Source organism: Haemaphysalis longicornis, unplaced genomic scaffold, assembly GCF_048455015.1.
Source record: "Haemaphysalis longicornis isolate Haplotype H1 unplaced genomic scaffold, Haemaphysalis longicornis Haplotype H1 scaffold_16, whole genome shotgun sequence".
In the NCBI taxonomy this organism is placed as follows: Eukaryota; Metazoa; Arthropoda; class Arachnida; order Ixodida; family Ixodidae; genus Haemaphysalis; species Haemaphysalis longicornis.
This window is the reverse complement of record NW_027526266.1, coordinates 22,148,532-22,165,528: the sequence shown is the minus strand read 5'-3', so window position 1 is coordinate 22,165,528 and position 16,997 is coordinate 22,148,532. Positions and strand designations below refer to the sequence as shown.

Genomic DNA, 16,997 nt, shown 5'->3' with positions numbered 1-16,997 from the left:
GAGCAGCTAGCCGAACCTGTCCTCACTCGAGGTGTAAACCCTGGGCTCCCCGCCGACTACATCACTCAACAATATTCTGATGATGAACACTTGCCCGCTCACGTCAACGTCATTTAAAGTAAAACACGGATTTTATGGGGGCACTGTGGGAAAATATTCTTTGCGAACCATTATTTGACCGCATTTTGGTCGAAAATCTGTGCCCTCGGCACACACACAACGGCGCCGTGATAGATTGATAACGAAGACGGAGTTGAATGAAAAATGAAATACACCTCTAGAAACGACAACGATGGTGGAACATGAAGCTCTCCACAATCAAGTCCTGCACCAAACGAGACAAACCAGAAGCGAGCGGACAACATCACTTCGACTCCATAAGGTATTTCTTATCCGGACGGTTCACTGCGCTGCGATTGGGCTTTCTGCTGCTTTACTGATACGAGAATCCCGTAGCTTTCCCCAGAGTTCAACCATCCTCGTCGTGAGACTGAGGTGTGCATTTTCAGTCGAAGTTTGCATGTCTATGCACCCTTGTACATATTAGAACTACTTCGAACGTTGCCGGCATTGCGCAATCGGATATACGTCGGCTCCATAACGCGGGAACCCAGGTTAGATTCCTTCCACTGGAAGCTTTTCAATTTTTCGTCACTTCACCCACGATCATCATCATCGACAGGGAAAGTTAGTTTTGCGGTAGTACCTTTTCAGTGGACTATACACGACATCAGCAAGAGGCTGAAAGCTTCGCTTTAACAGGAGAAGCAATATGGAGTTTATTTACAAAACTTCGAGGAAACACCAAAAAAACATTGCCCTGCGGGTGAGGTGACATGGTGACAAAGGCCGATAACTACGGAGCATAGCTATGCGAAGCGGTGCACTAAATAATATAGCAGAGAAATACCGCAGAGGTTCCATGGCACAGCAGAGGCATACTTTGGACATGGACAAAGTACCACGCGTAACGCAGATTAAGATTACAACGCATATCCAATATGCCAGCAATGACGAGCACGATACAATGACTTTGTCGACACAATGTCCATTACGGTGATTTTTAATTCCATTCGTCTGTGAAACTTTGGGGATTTTGTACAGCCTTGACTAGGCATAGAAAGTAATGTTTCTTCTAGAGACTCGAAGGTGCACAACTGCTCAAGTACAGAGAGCTCTTGACAGTCCCGTTACACCGCAGGATGCAGCGGAGCGGTTTCGCCGACGCTGAGATGTCCCGTTGGGTTAGCAACACTTGTTATGTTAGAAAGACATTCGGCCATTTCACGAACATTGCTCAAATTTATTCACTGTGGTCATTTTTAGTCTCTAAACTAGGCATTGCGAATGAGGTGCGAAGCCCCATAGGGGCTAGGGCTGTTGCCGTCTCCTGTCGTCCTCGTTGTAATCGTCGTCTTATGTAGTCACGGTTGTAAAACACCTAGAAACTCGTTTCAGCTTCACGCTGGAGCGCTTCGTCCCATCTACTGAAAGACACCGTGACACTTCATTTCCACCTCGTGCTAGAGAGCTTTGTGCTTCAGACAAGAGACGTAAACTGCAAAGCTCTATACCTCTACCCCAAACGGTTTTTCTCTGGGCTGGCAAAAACACCAAGGCACCAAGAATACATATGTAGACTGCACGCGTTGCTCCTCCCCAGGCTTCACGATAGTCTTTAAACACGTCTTCAGTAAGGCCATATACGCTAACATGGTTTCGCGATTAGGAATGACCGCATTGTTTCCAGATCCTCCAACCTATGCTGATCACTCCAAAAACCAGTATTATGTCAGCTTCCAAGAAACTGTATCACTTGCGTAAAATATCATCCGCTTTAATATCACGAACCGCCCAATATCGGGCACACGTGTTCCTTCTTTTCTTGGAAAAAATACCGCGCCTGCGTACGCAGCAAACAGTTCATCAAAGAGGCGGGTGAAAAGTACATGACGTCAAAATATTTTACCGACAATCCGGACTTTCCACATACACGACTTCAAAAGCGCTTAATGGGATTTTAACAAACCTACTTTGCATTGTCCATAAACAATCACTCTTATGTGGGAGTGAGAATGCATGTTTATATTTGTCCAAAAATGCTTTCCAAACGATATTCGTTTAGGAGACTTAGGCTTATTAAAACACCTATTATTCTTCAGATGCCTATTCCGCACACCTAACAGCGCCATTTTTTAGGTTACAGATCCCGCTGGTGCTATCGATTCTCCAGTCCTTCGTGTGGTGGAAAGCGGACTTAAGAAAGCGGCTGGGCTCCTCAAGGTATAGAAGACATTGTGTCAGCTCTGCATTTGGTTGTAAGATTGTTATGTGTTCCTTTATGGTGTTGCACGAAAAATACGCAGGAAACGACAGCCCCGATAGAGTATGGTTTTCGGGGGAGTTTTACTTCATTTAATTATATTAACCCCAAACCCAAAGGCTTCCAGAGGGCAGGTAGGTCAAGATATACAGAAAATCCCAAAAATGTACATTAATGTCCGCACTAGATGCCAAGTTTATTCCGGCGAGATTGTTTTTAAATAGAGTTGGTCCGAACGTTGAGGGACCGGGAATCACACCGGTTAGACAGGATAGGGACTGCAGTCCTGTAACGTCCTTGGTATAAATGGCTAAGGATGTCTGATTGCGGCACTGAATTATTCTGATTTTAGGTAGATGATCGGAGTAATCAGCATCAGCAAGTGGCTAACTTCCGCATAGATTTCTCAGAACGACTTCCAAACACCAAAAATGGTAATCTAGAATGAATAAGTCTGAACCCTAATGATTCTGTAGAGGAGAAACCCCAAGAGGCGTTACGTTTTAACTGGAGGACAATGTGCTGATTATAGACTTGGCCAGTAACTTGCCGTGAAGGAGAGTGCTGCAGATTATTTTAGAGAGGCCATTCGAAAAACAGGTTTGGTGAACGTTTTACCCAATTACGCATTCCCGTTGTCTTTAACATATGCGGAAATGGTTGCTTTTGTATTGAAAGACAATTTGCTTGAGCTTGAAACAAAAGTTTCCATAACCCGTCACAAGACTCAACAGAACCTCAACAAATGACATACTAGGGACGATTGATGAGACCCGTGGATGGGTGCAAGAATTACCTGAAAAGCAGTATTGAATGAAGACATAAGAACTACTCACCTTGTGAACTGCATTGCTTATGTACGTAAATGACTGGTGGCCTCCGTTTGTAACTGACAAACCTATACGTGCTTAACGTGGGGATCCCTACAAAAAATACATGTCTGAGTAAATGCTCTGAGCCAGGTTGTCACGGGACCTAAAGCTGTATTGGTCATCTACTTCGTGGTGAAATTTTACCGCTGACATTGAGACAATTATCTACCATAAGACAGAATTTAATGTTCTGTTGTTTAAGAACGGTAGAAAACCGCGCAAAAGTGCTCCCAGTGCAGAAACCGATGGTGTTGACGGAGAAATGATTAAACGCCTCCATCCAGAGAAAAAACTGTCGCCTCCAAGTGTGGCCATTTCGATGAGCGTCACCAAGTTTTTTGTTCCTTAAGGTACACCGCGGAGCACACGCGCTCCTACGTCCGCTGTGCTTTGCTATAGATTTCGTCTGTGATTCCTGTTAAAAAATCGCATTGTTTCGGGGAGGGCTCCAATGCAAATTATTAGAAACGCGGTGGAAAAATGCTGTATCACGAAGCGCAAAAAAAAAGGGCGCCGTTTATAAAATCAAAAGAGTGCTCATGATAGTATACTGTTTCTCGCATGTAAAATTCAAAGGACAATTAATTTTAAGTGAGGCTGACGGATTTACGGTTGTCGCTCAACCTCAGAAGGCTGCTCACAATGAGCTGAAGTTATCTCACTCCATGTACTGCTTGACTGCTGCGGAGTGTAAAGCTCTGGGTATTCAGCATGCGAGGCATAATATTTCGATATAGCAGGCGCTCTCTTTTTCAGCCAAGCCTCCTGCCGACCATCTGAATTGTGGTAGAAATCGTAGGACGTCTTTTGAGTGGTATTTGTGCAAAAAGAAGATGTCGTAAAAGCAGGCAGGATCATGTCGCACGACATCGTCATCACCACCAGTAGTTGTTTCGTCGAAAAATAAGGGCGCACGGTTACTCCGTCAGAGCGGTAGTTCCTTGACAGGCGGTAGTTTCTGCGACATCTTTCCTGCCTGTCCACCCTAAAAAAATATCATCCGGACCATCACCGATATGGCCTCACCGATCGACCGCATTCGTCAACCCCGTGGAGTCATCAGTACGAGCAATTAGCGAACACTCTCGACCCACTAGCTGAAGCAGCCCTCACTCGAGGTATAAACCCAGCGCTTACCCGCCGACCTTCACTCAGAGAGAGTTCGATGATGAACACTTCGCCGCCCCATTTCATTTTTTTCAAACAAAAACACGGATTTTATAGGAACGCTGTGGGAAAATATTCAGTATGGAAGCACTGCTTCACCACATTTAGTCGAAAATCCGGCGTCCTTCGTACGCACACAAGTAAACCGGGATGGCTTGAAAAAAAAGACGGAGTTGAATAAATGAACCACCCCTCTAGAAACGACGATAATGGTGAAACGCTAAACCTTCCAAAATCAAGTCCTACACCAAATTAGCCACCCCACAAGCGAGCGTAGCATATGACGCCACCCCACTAAGGTATTTTGAACGCTATGGTTTACTGCGCGGCAATTGGCGGTGAGATGTTTGAGTGGCGCCCCCTGGCTCTGACGTCAGCTTAGGGACTCGCTCCGCTGTCGTCTGCTACACTCCGCTTGTGAGGGGCAGCAGCGCCTGTGCTACGAATCATCCGCTTTGAAGCTTTAGTGCATCAAAAAGCGCATTTCTAGTAATTCAGGTATTTTTACCAGCCTCTGACACATGAATAATTTCAAGCTGTATCCTCCGCAAGTTTGCAACACACGAGGAGAGAGAGAATAACTTTCTTCTGAGCAACGGTCAGAAGATCGTGTGCAATTTGTCATTTCTAGCTTATATGTGAGGTTCAGCGCTCAGAGCACCTCGATAATTATTCAAAATTCGTAGGTTTCGATACAATATTTTTGGGATGCTCTTATGAAGACTGAACCGTCTAATGCTACGTGCCAAGCAGAGGGCCCCTACACGCGCATTGCATTGCAGGAAATAAAGCGGCTGCCTATTTCTTTCGTTTTTGACTTGTATCAGTGATGTTTTTTTTTGTTTTTTTACTGTGCTCAGCGCATTATTTTTTCCGCACCGTCACAAACGTTTATTAGTAGGTTTTGGGATGCTGGGGAGGATCACAAAGGTCATGTGGATATTTTTTTCAGGCTGTATGGCATACATTTCCTTCTTCACAAATTCGCTTTCGTTATGGCTGCGTGCGAGAAGATGCATATTCTCTCCGTGCGTTGTTTATTCACATGCAAATAAAATGAAAAGGTTTGTGCTACGCCACCGCGATCGCGCTCCAGACAATGTACGTTGTCCAGAGTACTCAAAAGCGGCTTTTGAGCTCCGAATTTCTACCGTAACCATCGTTATCATAACGAGCTGACTGCTGACTTTCAACCCAAACAATTATGACATGATTACGGTGTTAAAGGTGTGATATACTAGGTAACCAACGCAATGAATGGTATACGTGCATATATTGCAAGAATCGAAACCGACGAATATTTCCAGAGATTTCTTTATTTCTTGTTACCCCTTCCAAAGAAACTAATCCTAGTCTACTCAGGATGGCGTTCCATGAATCGAAGAAAATTACTCTTACTCTCTTGTCCTGGACTGAGGACCCGGCCCACTAATTAGTTCGATTTTACTGGTAAATTAAGTTTCCCCTCCACCTCCTCCTCCTCTTGAGCGCAGTTTCCCAATGTCGCATATCTGAATATTGGGGAGATAAGGCTGTGAGAAATGTACCAAATTTCCCTCCTGGTCTGAACAAACATAATGTTATAATGTATCTTTACCATAGACGTTACTCGTTTTGCTCAATAAACCTCCATAATGGTTAGAAGCCTAGTATAAAACCAACACACAGTGGGTTATCTTAGTGTCACTAAATAAGGTTATTTAGTGACACTAGGTTATCTGTAACTCAACCTAAAGGTTTTGCGGCCCATAGTGCATGTCGGCATACTTTCATGCTATTACAACGTAAAGTGATGAGATATAATACTTTCGATCGTTCGGTGAGGTCGCAAAAACTTTTTTCGTTCATATGACTACCGGGAATCGTAATGCCTTCTGGCAAATCCGACAGCCCCGAAGGCCTGGTATTTGTTTTGGTCTTGCATTTTCGTTGTTGTCGGTTATTAGCAGCTGGCGGCTCCCTTTGTTCTAAAGATTTCTGAACACTGACGCTTACTCCGACTCTTCGCGCTCCGCACAGGGCCGGCGTCGCAAAAACTGGGGTGGCGCCGGCAATGTTTCTTTCGCAGCGGTATCAAAAATTATACTTTAAATAGCGCCTTCAGCTGGTGTATGCGATTTCAAGTGTTTTACTATGATAAAAAGTTACGCACACGCAAAATCTGGTGCGAACAAGCACCAGACGCCAACCGAGCGCAAAGAAACAGCAGGGAGAGCGAGCCCGAGTGAAGTAGACGACAAATGCGAGAGTCCCTAAGCCGACGTCACGGAGGCGCGCTTCGCAGCGCCGCCCGTGGTCGAGCTCACCGCCAATTGTGCTCTCTACTGCTTTAGTGATACCGCCATTTCGTGGCTTTCCGGGGAGTTCAAAAATCGTCTTCCTGAGATCGAGGGGTGCATTATCTGTCTACTTTTGCCCGTCTATGCACCCCTCTCCAAATCCAAAGAACTTCGCACCTTGACGGAAATGGACAATCGCATATCCCTCGGCTTCATAACGCGAGGGGCCCATGTTCGATTCCTACCATGGGAAGCGTTTTATTTTCGCTTCTCTTCACCCACCGTAATCATCATCGACAGGGAAAGTTGGTTTTTCTGCCCCGCCTTTATGGTGGGCTAGACTCGATATCAGTAAGAAACTGAAAGCTTTTCTGCATTATTAAAGGAGCTATGAAGATGAAATACAACTTCGTTTAATTTGAAAGAACTAGGATTCAGTATCTTACTCAGCTGCATTACAGCCCACAAAAGGTGTTTTTAACGCAAAAAAGAAAGAAGTATTTAAAAACTTTCAAATTTTGTGCCACAGTGGCGTGTTATAGCAAGAATGACGTCATACGGGCGAACAATAAAACATAATTTTCAGTGCGTTCACTGCACGTTAGTATTCAAGTGATGCGGTCAAATGCAGCTAGAGGCCCCATTACAGACGTCCAGTCATGTGTCGTCGCGACAGGTCAGTTAGGCGGCCGCCAATCGCACAAACAAGGCTGTGTGACGTCATAGAAAAGTTGCGGGGACATTGGCTAGGGGGTCGCGACTGCTTCAGACGTTTTCTTTAATATCTCCGTTATTTGCTCGAAGATTGCGATGATATTGGTGTCATTGTTATCGGGACTAAGCAGTCTTTCTAATAAACCCAACTTGCATTTTGTCTTCATAGCTCCTTTAAGAGCACTGTGTAGTTTTTTTTTAACTTCCAGGAAACGCAAGAAACATTGCCCTATCACTGAGGTGACAAGGTGACCGAGGCAGATAATTAACTACCAGGCGTGGCTATGCGAAGCGGGGTTATGCGAAACAAATATGGTGTAGGAAGACAGCTGCGGTTCTATCGAATTGCGGAGACATACTTTTGACACGGGCAGGGTACGGCGCGCAACGTCGAATTATTTGAGAATAAATATTCAATATAGCCGGAACAAGTAGCACAAAGCAACGACTTTGTCGACTAAATGCACATTACAGTATTTTTTATTTGACGTGTGTGTAAAACTTGGGAGATTTTGAACAGCCTAGACTAGACATTGAAAGCGAAGGCAAAATACAAGTTTACTTTATTCGTTAGATTGGTCTGCATCAGTGCAATTTGCTTCGGCGGTAGATGACGGTTCTATTTTACAGATTGATGCACATTTGAGTGGTCATGCGCTAATCTCCTCTCTCAAAAAGCTTATCACATACACGGACACTTTATTCCGTAATGACAAACTTTTCTAAGAAATAGAAAGTCCGTACTTTTCCTAAACCAGCTGGCATGCAGCGTAGCAAAAAGGAATGGCCATGAGTTCCACGTGCGCTTCAGGGAATTAACGCGTAGCCCAACCCTATCTAAACCTAACCGTCTATTCGAGTACAACTGAATTCTCACGGTGTCGATTGGAAACCAGGTGACTGAGTTACTGATATTTCTTTAGATTTTAACAGCCCTCAGTCCGAGTGAGGGTACAGTTTGGCGTCACTGTGATTCAAGTGACACTTGCAGGATTCGGCATGCCTGCTAGCAAAAATTTGAGAGCGCGGCAAATTACACTAGGGTTTGCCACCGGCGCCACTTTCCACGTGTGAATATTCACTCAACTCGTCTTTGTTATTTACGTTTGGGTTCAGCTACACATAATCCCCATTGCGCCTCGGCTGCTTCTTGAATGAAGCAAAGTTATGTGTTGTACTCATGTAGGTTCTGCCTGCCAGCAGGACCACCTCGACATCTCTCGGTGACTTCCAACATTACTTTCGGTGCATCCTTATTCGGGCATTATTACGCCGCACAAAAAGAGCGAGAGTTTGACCCAATACCAGTACGCTTCCAAACTTCGGCTCTTTTCAAGGCTTGAAGGTGCACGATTTGGTGAAGTACACGCAGCTCTAGCCAGTTTCGTTACTAAGCCAGTTTTGGGGGAGGGTTTCGCGAACGGTTAAATGTCCCGTTCTGTAGAAACACTGGTTAGTATACAAAGGCAATCAGCGATTTCACGAACATTACTCTAATTCCTTCACTGCAGCCATTCTCAGCATCTAAACTATGCATTTGGTATTTAACACGTCCTCGGTAAGGCCATATAAGAAAACATGGTTTCGCAACAAGAAATTACCGCGCTCACCCTGTGCCGGATCATTCACTCTACGAGTATTAGGGCAGCTTGCAACTAATTGCATCACGGGCGCAAAATATCATCCCATTAGAAGGCACAACGAACCCAGTATCGGGCAGACGTGTTCCTTCTTTTCTTTAAAAAAGAATACCACGCCTGCGTGAACGGCAAACAGTTCATGAAGTCACAATATTATGCGGATAACCAGGACTCTCAAACCCCGTGATTTCAACAGCGCCTAATGAAGTTCTAACAAAGTTATGGTGCACTTTCCCTAAAGAATCACTCTTAGTTGAGAGTAAGAATATATTGCTAAATATGACAAAAAACAGCCTTCTCAAACGACATCACTTTAAGTAACTTAAGCTCAATGAAACACGTGTTATTAGGGGCGCAGCCCCTTAGGTGCTCCGGCTGTCCGCGTCTTCAGCCGCCTGATGTAGTTATTGTAGCAAAACACCGGGACACTCTTTTTCCAACGCCTCGCGCTAGAAAACAAGCTAGATACGAAGACAACTTGCGGCGAGTCTGACTCTCATTTAATTCCTTAAATCCGGTTCAACGCAAGAGAGGGCGCCACCGCCTCAGCAAGCGCGCGATTGTTCCTCCCACCGGCACTTCTCCGCCGCCCGATGAGAGCGCGCCGTCTGGAAAGAGGGAGGCTTGCAGTTGTTGAATACACATTTACAATACAGGCTTCGCTCTTCCCGAGGTTACACGTTACTGGAGATGGCCCGGGACTTTTTAAAGCCAAAGTGTTCTACCTCTACCGGCACATGGTTATTTCGAGGCGTGCGGGGCAATATACTCCCAACGCGGTGGAGTCAGCGGAGGGGGGAGGCGGGGGGCGGCGGTGGGTTTAAATCACGGAGCACGCTGTAAGTGTCGCGGTGAATTTACCCAGCGTTCCCCACGTGGAGCTGCCTACTCGCCGGCGGGTGCGTCAGCGATCTTTCTTGTATGCTATAGAGACGGTTGTTTTAGGCCTGATTTGGCGCTGCTTCGCTTCCTTTACGCGGTTCCTTCGCACGGCTTGATTAACTTGTTCGACAGCACCTCCGGGGTAACCAGGATCCGACGGAATGATGTGGTCATACGGCAAAGAAACGTTAAGGATTGGTTTGAAGGACGGTAAAACAAAATGTAGAGACCACACACAGACATTTGGCCGCTAGAGAAACGCTACCTTTCGCGAACTGCTTGCCACTAATGGGGTTCCGTTTTCTGGATTGATGAATACCAATTCGGTTGTATTTTAGGAGGTATTACAAAAGACACAAAGTGCAACTGGTCTTGATAAATAGCGATTATAAAAGTTCCCTCAGCTTTCTCGAAATCCTCAAGCTTCTAAACCAACCAGTCTAAACCGTTATAAATGGGAATCACTAAGCTCACATGCCGAATTCTTTCGGCGTCTACGCATGTGTCGCGCAGTGGTGTAGCCCCGAGTTATCACATCAGGATTGCGAGGTTCCGCTGCCTCACCCTTGGAAAGACAGTCATCTCCGTTTTCTTTTTTGCCGACGCACGGCTGCGCTACGGCGGCGGCGTCCACTGGTCTAGCCTGGCCGTCGCAGACGCTGCTGCGTTCGAGACGCCGCCCCCGCGAATTCCAAGTAACGGCTGCGAGACTCTCTTGTTGCCCTCTTTGTAGAGCCAAATGTGTGAATTTAAGTGACATCACATGGGCAATTGTTATGGGTGTCGTTTAAAGCTATGCTTTCCAACCACCTTCAAGTGTGAATTGGAGCCAATTTTTTTTCTTCTGATGACTATTACGCACACCTAACGACATCATTTAGTTTAGATTACAGATCCCGTTGGTGTTCTCACATCTCCTGTCCTTCGTGTGGTGGAAAGCAAAATTAAGAAAGCGGCTGGACTCCTCAAGGTATAGAACACGTTGTATCAGCTTCGTACCTGGTTTGAAGATTCTTATGTGTTCCTTTAATGTCTTGCACTAAAAATATGCGGACAAGTACACTCCGGTAAGGTATGGTTAACGGCAGGGTTTAAGATTATTTAATTATATTTCCCCCAAACCCAGACTCCTCCGTAGGGCAGGTTGGTCAATACTATATATAGAAAATGCAAAACATCCTTGTAAGGTTCAAGTAAACAGGCCTGGTTTATTTTGACAAAAGCACTTTCCAAAAACCTTTCTTCAAAGTGTAAATGCTTGCGAACGGCAGCGGTTGGACCGGAATTTGACTAGAGTGCGGTGACGTGCTTGGTATGAATGGCTAAACCATGTCTTATTGCGGCACTGGATTTTTCCGATTTCATATATCTCATAGATCTGTTTAATGACAAGTTGCCAATTTCCGCATAACTTTTTGAGACCGACTTCCAAAAAACTAAAGTTGGTTACGTTGAATTAAAGATACTAAACCCCAGCGTTTTTGTGAACGACAAACCTTAAGAGTCGTTACGGTTTACCTGTAGGAAAATGGGCGGATTACTAAGACTGCACACTTGTCGTATAGTGGGGGCTGCAGATTATTTTAGACAGGCGTTTTGAGAGCCCCCGGGAAAAGAAATTTCTACGTAAATACGCGTGTCCCTTTTCTTTAGATTAGGAATGGTTGCTTTGTATTGAAAGATAATTTACATCAGGTCGAAACATAAGTTTGCAGGACCCGTCACAAGACTAAACAGCACCTCTACAAATGACAACACTAATGCCTCCTAAGACACCGATAAGGTGGAGCGAGAGTTATCTAAAATTCACCATTGAATGAAGATATAAAAATAGCTGCATCTATGAACTAGACTGCACATGTAGGAAAATTACTCGTGACTTCCGTTTATAGAGGAGAAACGAATATATGTTAATATGTTAACGTGGGTATCACTATAATAAATGCGACAAGTCTCAGTAAATGCTTTGATCCAGGTTGTTACGCGACCCATGTGAACAGATGTATTCGTCATGTAGTACGTGGTGAAATTTTTCCGCTAACTTTAAGACAATTACCTACCATGGGAAATATTTAACGTGTATTTTTATTGAAAAAGGGTAGAAATTCGTAAAAAATGCTCCCACCGAAAGAAGCAATGGTGTTGCGTGAGTGAGTGAGTGAAAAACACTTCATTGAGCCGGTGAAGTGGAAGTGGTTCCTTATTCCAGGAAGCCATGCGATGAGCCGGCAGCCTTCGCTCTGGAGGCCAAAAGTGTGTGGACGTCCAGATAGCTGCTGGTCACCAGGTTCTCCCACAGCTCAGGGGTGGGAAAGGAGGATGGAAGAGGGAGGAGGTTGGGTTGTGCTTGAACTCTAATATGATGTGGGGAAGAGTACCAGATTGTATGCAGAACTTGCATTCGGCCGGAAATTGCTTTGGAAACATGCGATGGAGGCGGGCTAGGTGAAGGAAGGTATTGCTCTGCAGTCGGCGAGGTAGGGATTCTTCTTCTTTTCAGATTTTACCCGCCGCGGTGGCTCAGTGGCTAAGGTGTTGCGCTGCTGAGCACGAGGTCGCGGGTTCGATTCCCGGCCGCGGCGGCCGCTTTTCTGATGGAGGCGAAAAGCAAAAACGCCCGTGTGTGCGAGATTTCGGTGCACGTTAAAGATCCCCAGGTGGTCAAAATTAATCCGGAGCCCTCCACTACGGCGCGCCTCATCGCCTGCGTTGCGTCGGCGCGTTAAACACCACAATCAGTCAATTCTTCACAGATTTTAGGATATGGAGGAGGGAAGTGCAGTCGTTCGGACCGGTAATATTGAGTAATGTCTTGAAAAGTCATTAGAGTGACGGACGGTTCGATATCCTCAGTAGCCTGGAGGGACAGGGCGCAGGCTTGCTAGTGAGCAAAGTTATTGCCCGTCAGCGAGGAATGGCCAGAAGTCCAAATGAGGGTGCCTTTCCGGTAGGGTTGATGCTGAGACAGTAGTTTCAAATTTGAGCGGCCCCTGTTGCGGCTAGAAAGCTTCTGCAGGCTGCTTAAGAATCTGTGATTATTACGGGGTTCTTCGTATGAATGAGGGCTAGTGCGATTGCGCACTCTTTGGCTATTGATGTTGACGATGTCACGCTTGTTGCAGAAGCTTCGACGGTGGTCTTGGTGGTGACTACGGCTACCTGATGCTGTCCGTTGGTGTAGGTGCTAGCTTCCGTGTAAGAGACATCTGCACGCTTTCCACAGATGGTCTCGTGCGCTTGACTTCGCGCTTTTCAGCGGCCGAGTTGTAGGTCCGGGTGCATATTTTTTGGAAAGGGGCGAACCAGAATAACACTTCTCCAGTTATGAGGAAGGGCTGAGAGGTAGTGGATTGGCATGGGACGTGAGGACTTTTCAGGAGGGCTAAGCCCGCAGGTGTTTGGGTGAGACGGTGACGTTGGCAATATAAATGGCCTTCAATATGTTCTGACACCGTGTTCTGGAGGCCGAGTTGTAAAAGATGCGCGGTGGAGGTGTTCATGGAAAGATTAAGCACTTGTTTGAATGTTTTCCGTATAAGCCGGTCAATGGTGCCCGTGTCACTTTTGGTGAGGATAAGGTACGGTGCGAAATTCGTGACACGTGAGATAAGGAGAGACTGGACCAGTCGAACCATGCCTTTTTCTTTCATGCCACGGCGGGGGTTAGAAACGCGTCGAATCATGTGGGAAACTTGGTTAAAAGCCTTGGAGAGCGTAGACAAAGTTTCATTGTTGCGTGTATTGGCCTGGATGGTGAGGCCTAAAATCTTAAGGGAGGATCCGGGCCGTATAGTATGGCCGTCGAGGTGGATGCAGGCTGGTTTTTTCTGTAGAGCAGGTGGATGTTTATGGACTACTACCAGCTCAGATTTTTTTTTTTTTTTTTGGGGGGGGGGTCTTTGAAGTCCCACGGAGGAGAAATAGTTGTGAACAACGTCGGTAGCCTGCTGAAGCTTGTCTTGGAAGTTTCCCATGGAGTCTGGGTCTGTCCATATGGTGATGTCGTCTGCGTAAAGTGCGTGATGTATGTGAGGGATGGCGTCAAGTTTCTGGGGCAAATCTAGGAGGGCGAGATTGAAAAGGAGTGGAGAAAGAACTGAACCTTGTGGTGTTGCTGGAGAGGTAATTAGGCACTTCCATCCAGGGAGTTAACTAGTCGCCTCCAAAAGTGCGGCCGTTTGGATAAAGATCACCGGCTTTTCTGTTTCCTTAAAGGTGCCATGCAGACAAAGTACAATATTATTTTATTCGTAAGATTTGGTGTTTTATAGTCCCCCAGCGCTTTCCCGCGTGCAAACTATGCTTTAGTCACTAATAATTATTCACTTTACGTTAAAATTTTGATTCTCCCGCCCAGTCGTGTGTTTCCTGAGGTCGTTTGCGAGGATGTTACAAAAACAGGTCTTCAAGCGAACCCGAAAGCGGCACTAGGCTTTCAGAGGACTACAAAGCCTCGTTTATGGCCAATCCTCCTAGATGGCGGCACCATACCGTAACTGGTCTTTTCCCGTCGTTTGTTTTTGACCGTATTTGTGCCTGGCTTGTTTTAAACCAAAGCTTTATAGCTATACCAGCCAACGGTTCTTTTGTGGCGTGCGGGACAACAAACTCCCAACGCGCCGTAGGCGCGGTGGAGGGGAGAATGGGTGGGCGGATTCCTCATGGCGTACACTGGACATGGCGCGGCGAATGGTTAACCAGCCTTGCCGCGCGCAAGTGCCTCTTCTTATCGGCGGGCGTGTCGGCGGCACGGCATTGTAGTCTGCTTTAGCGACAGTTGTTATGGGCATAATTTGGTGCAGCTTTGGTCCACTGCGCGGTGCCTTCGCACGGCTTGATTAACGTGTTCGACAGCACCTCAAGGGTAACGCGCAACCCGCTGGAATGAAGTAGTCGTAGGGCAAACACACGTTTAGGATTGGTTTGCAGAGCGGTAAAACAAAATGTACAAACCACATACAGACATCTGGCCGCAAGAGAAACGCTACCTTTTGCGAACTGCTTGCCACGAATGGGATTCCGTTTTCTTGATTGTTTATTAGCAATTGGGTTGTGTTTTAAGAGGTATTACAAAAGGCGAAGGCAGGAACTGGATAATTCTGATAAATAGCGATTAATAAAGCTTCGTCAGCTTTCTCGCAATTCTCAAACGTACTAAACTAACTAGTTTAAATCGGTATAAATGGGAATCACAAGGCTCACATGCCGTGATGTTTCGATGTCTGCGCTTGTGACGCATGGTGGTTTAGCCCCAAGCTAGCACATCAGAATGTCTAGGTTCCGCTGTCTCACCCTTCGAAAGACGCTCCTCTCTGTTTTCTTTCTCCTGACTCATGGCCGGGATACAGCGGCGGCTTCCGCCGCTCTAAGCCCGGCCGTGGCCGACGCTGCTGCTGTGTTCGGGAAGCCGCCCCCGCGAATTCCAGGTAACGGCTGGCAGAATCTCTGGTTTTACTCTTTGTAAAGCCACGTGTGTGAATTCAAGTAACGTCGCAGGGCCAATTGTTGTAAGTGTCGTTTAAAGCTTTGCTTTCCAACAACCTTCACAGAACGGATTGGAGCCAATTTTTTGTTACGGTAGAAAGTACTCGTTTTGTGAAACATGGGGTATAACTCAGCAAACATGGTAACGTAAGACGATGTCACATGACAATCGGCCGGTGTCGTGTCAGACAACCCGAAAGTGCAATACTGCTGCGCAGCTATAACACGCCTAGCGTGCGCAGTACCAAGAACAGCGCGCTCTGGTACTTCTCTCTTTCCGTGCACTTTCGTAACTACTATGTTTTCTCCGCCATTCTTGCGTCTTTAAAATAAATATATGCATCATGTTTAAGCGAAAATAGCTCGCGCTGCAGGATTATGAGCCCCGCCTAACTTGCGTTTGCTTTTCCGGGACTCCGCCAATCGCAGAGCTGGCTGGTATGACACCATAGGTTCTGTTGCGGGAAATGAGCTAGTGGGTCGCGTGGCCATTCCATTTTTTTCTAAATTATGCAGCTTATTTGAGCGAAATTAGCCCTAAAAGTTGTGTCAGTATGATTCTATGGACACAATCTTTCGAATGAACTAACTTGTCCTTTGTCTTCATGAGCACGGCCCCTTTAACTTACACCTTGGTGTACACATGCTCCCACATCCGCTGTGTTTGGCTAGCTGACTTCTGTGATTCGCGTAAAAATTAAACACTGTTTTAAGGAAGACTACAACGAAGGCATGGGAAACTTGGCGGTTTTGTGTGGGATCACGAAGCGCAAAACCCGGTGCCGTTTGTGAAACCAAAATTTTGCTGATGACCGCTTAGTGTTTGCCACGTCTAACGTTGAAACAATCGTGATGCTGCTGCTGATGATGATATTGAAAGAAGAAACAATTTTCAAGTGAGGCTGACGGATTCAGTACTGTTGCTCAACCTCGGCAGGCTGATCGCAGTGAGCTGAGGTCATCTCACGCTGCGTACTAAATGACTAGTGCGAATTATAAAGCTCTTAGCATTCACCATGTGAGGCATGGTCTTCGAGATAGCAGGCACTTTTTTGCAGCCAAGCCTCCTACCGACCGTCTGACGTGAGGTAGAAACCATAGGATGTCTTTTGGGTGGTACTAGTTCAAAAAGAAGATGTCCAAATATCAGGAACTGTCACTCGGACAACATCGTCATCACCACCACAAGTTGTTTCGTCTAGGAATAAAGACGTACGGTTACTCCGTCTGGGCCGTAGTTCCTTGACACGCAGGTAGTTTAGTTTATGCAACATCTTTCGTGCCTATCAACCCAGAAAATCGCCCTCGGTACTAACACTATAATGGCCTCGCCGAATTATTCTACTTTGCACGGTTTACTTGTACTCTGCCTAAATAAACAAAGAAACAAACCGCATTTGTACGCCCCGTGCCGTCATCAGTACTAGCAATTACCGAACACCCTCTGCCGACTAGTTGAAGCAGCCCTCCCCCGAGGTGTAAACCGTGAGCTTGCCCCCTGATTACATCACTCAGTGAGAGCGTAAGCAGCTCTTGACGAAACAATCGCCAATGCAAAGGAAGACGACGAGTTGCAACAGCTCGAGGGAGGGGCACAGCCGCCAATTGGTATAACACGCCGTCTCTCAGACAGGAA

At 46.2% G+C, this 16,997-nt stretch overlaps 1 protein-coding gene across 1 annotated transcript in view; it reads left to right on the top strand.

Moving 5' to 3' along the window:
• LOC144166063 (dermonecrotic toxin SPH-like) overlaps positions 1 to 16,997 on the top strand; it is a 109,126-nt gene that overhangs the window by 67,069 nt on the left and 25,060 nt on the right. The window contains exon 2 of the mRNA XM_077695722.1: positions 13,000 to 13,072. Within this exon, the coding sequence (XP_077551848.1) occupies positions 13,000 to 13,072 (73 nt within the window). The remainder of the gene's footprint in view (positions 1 to 12,999; positions 13,073 to 16,997) is intronic.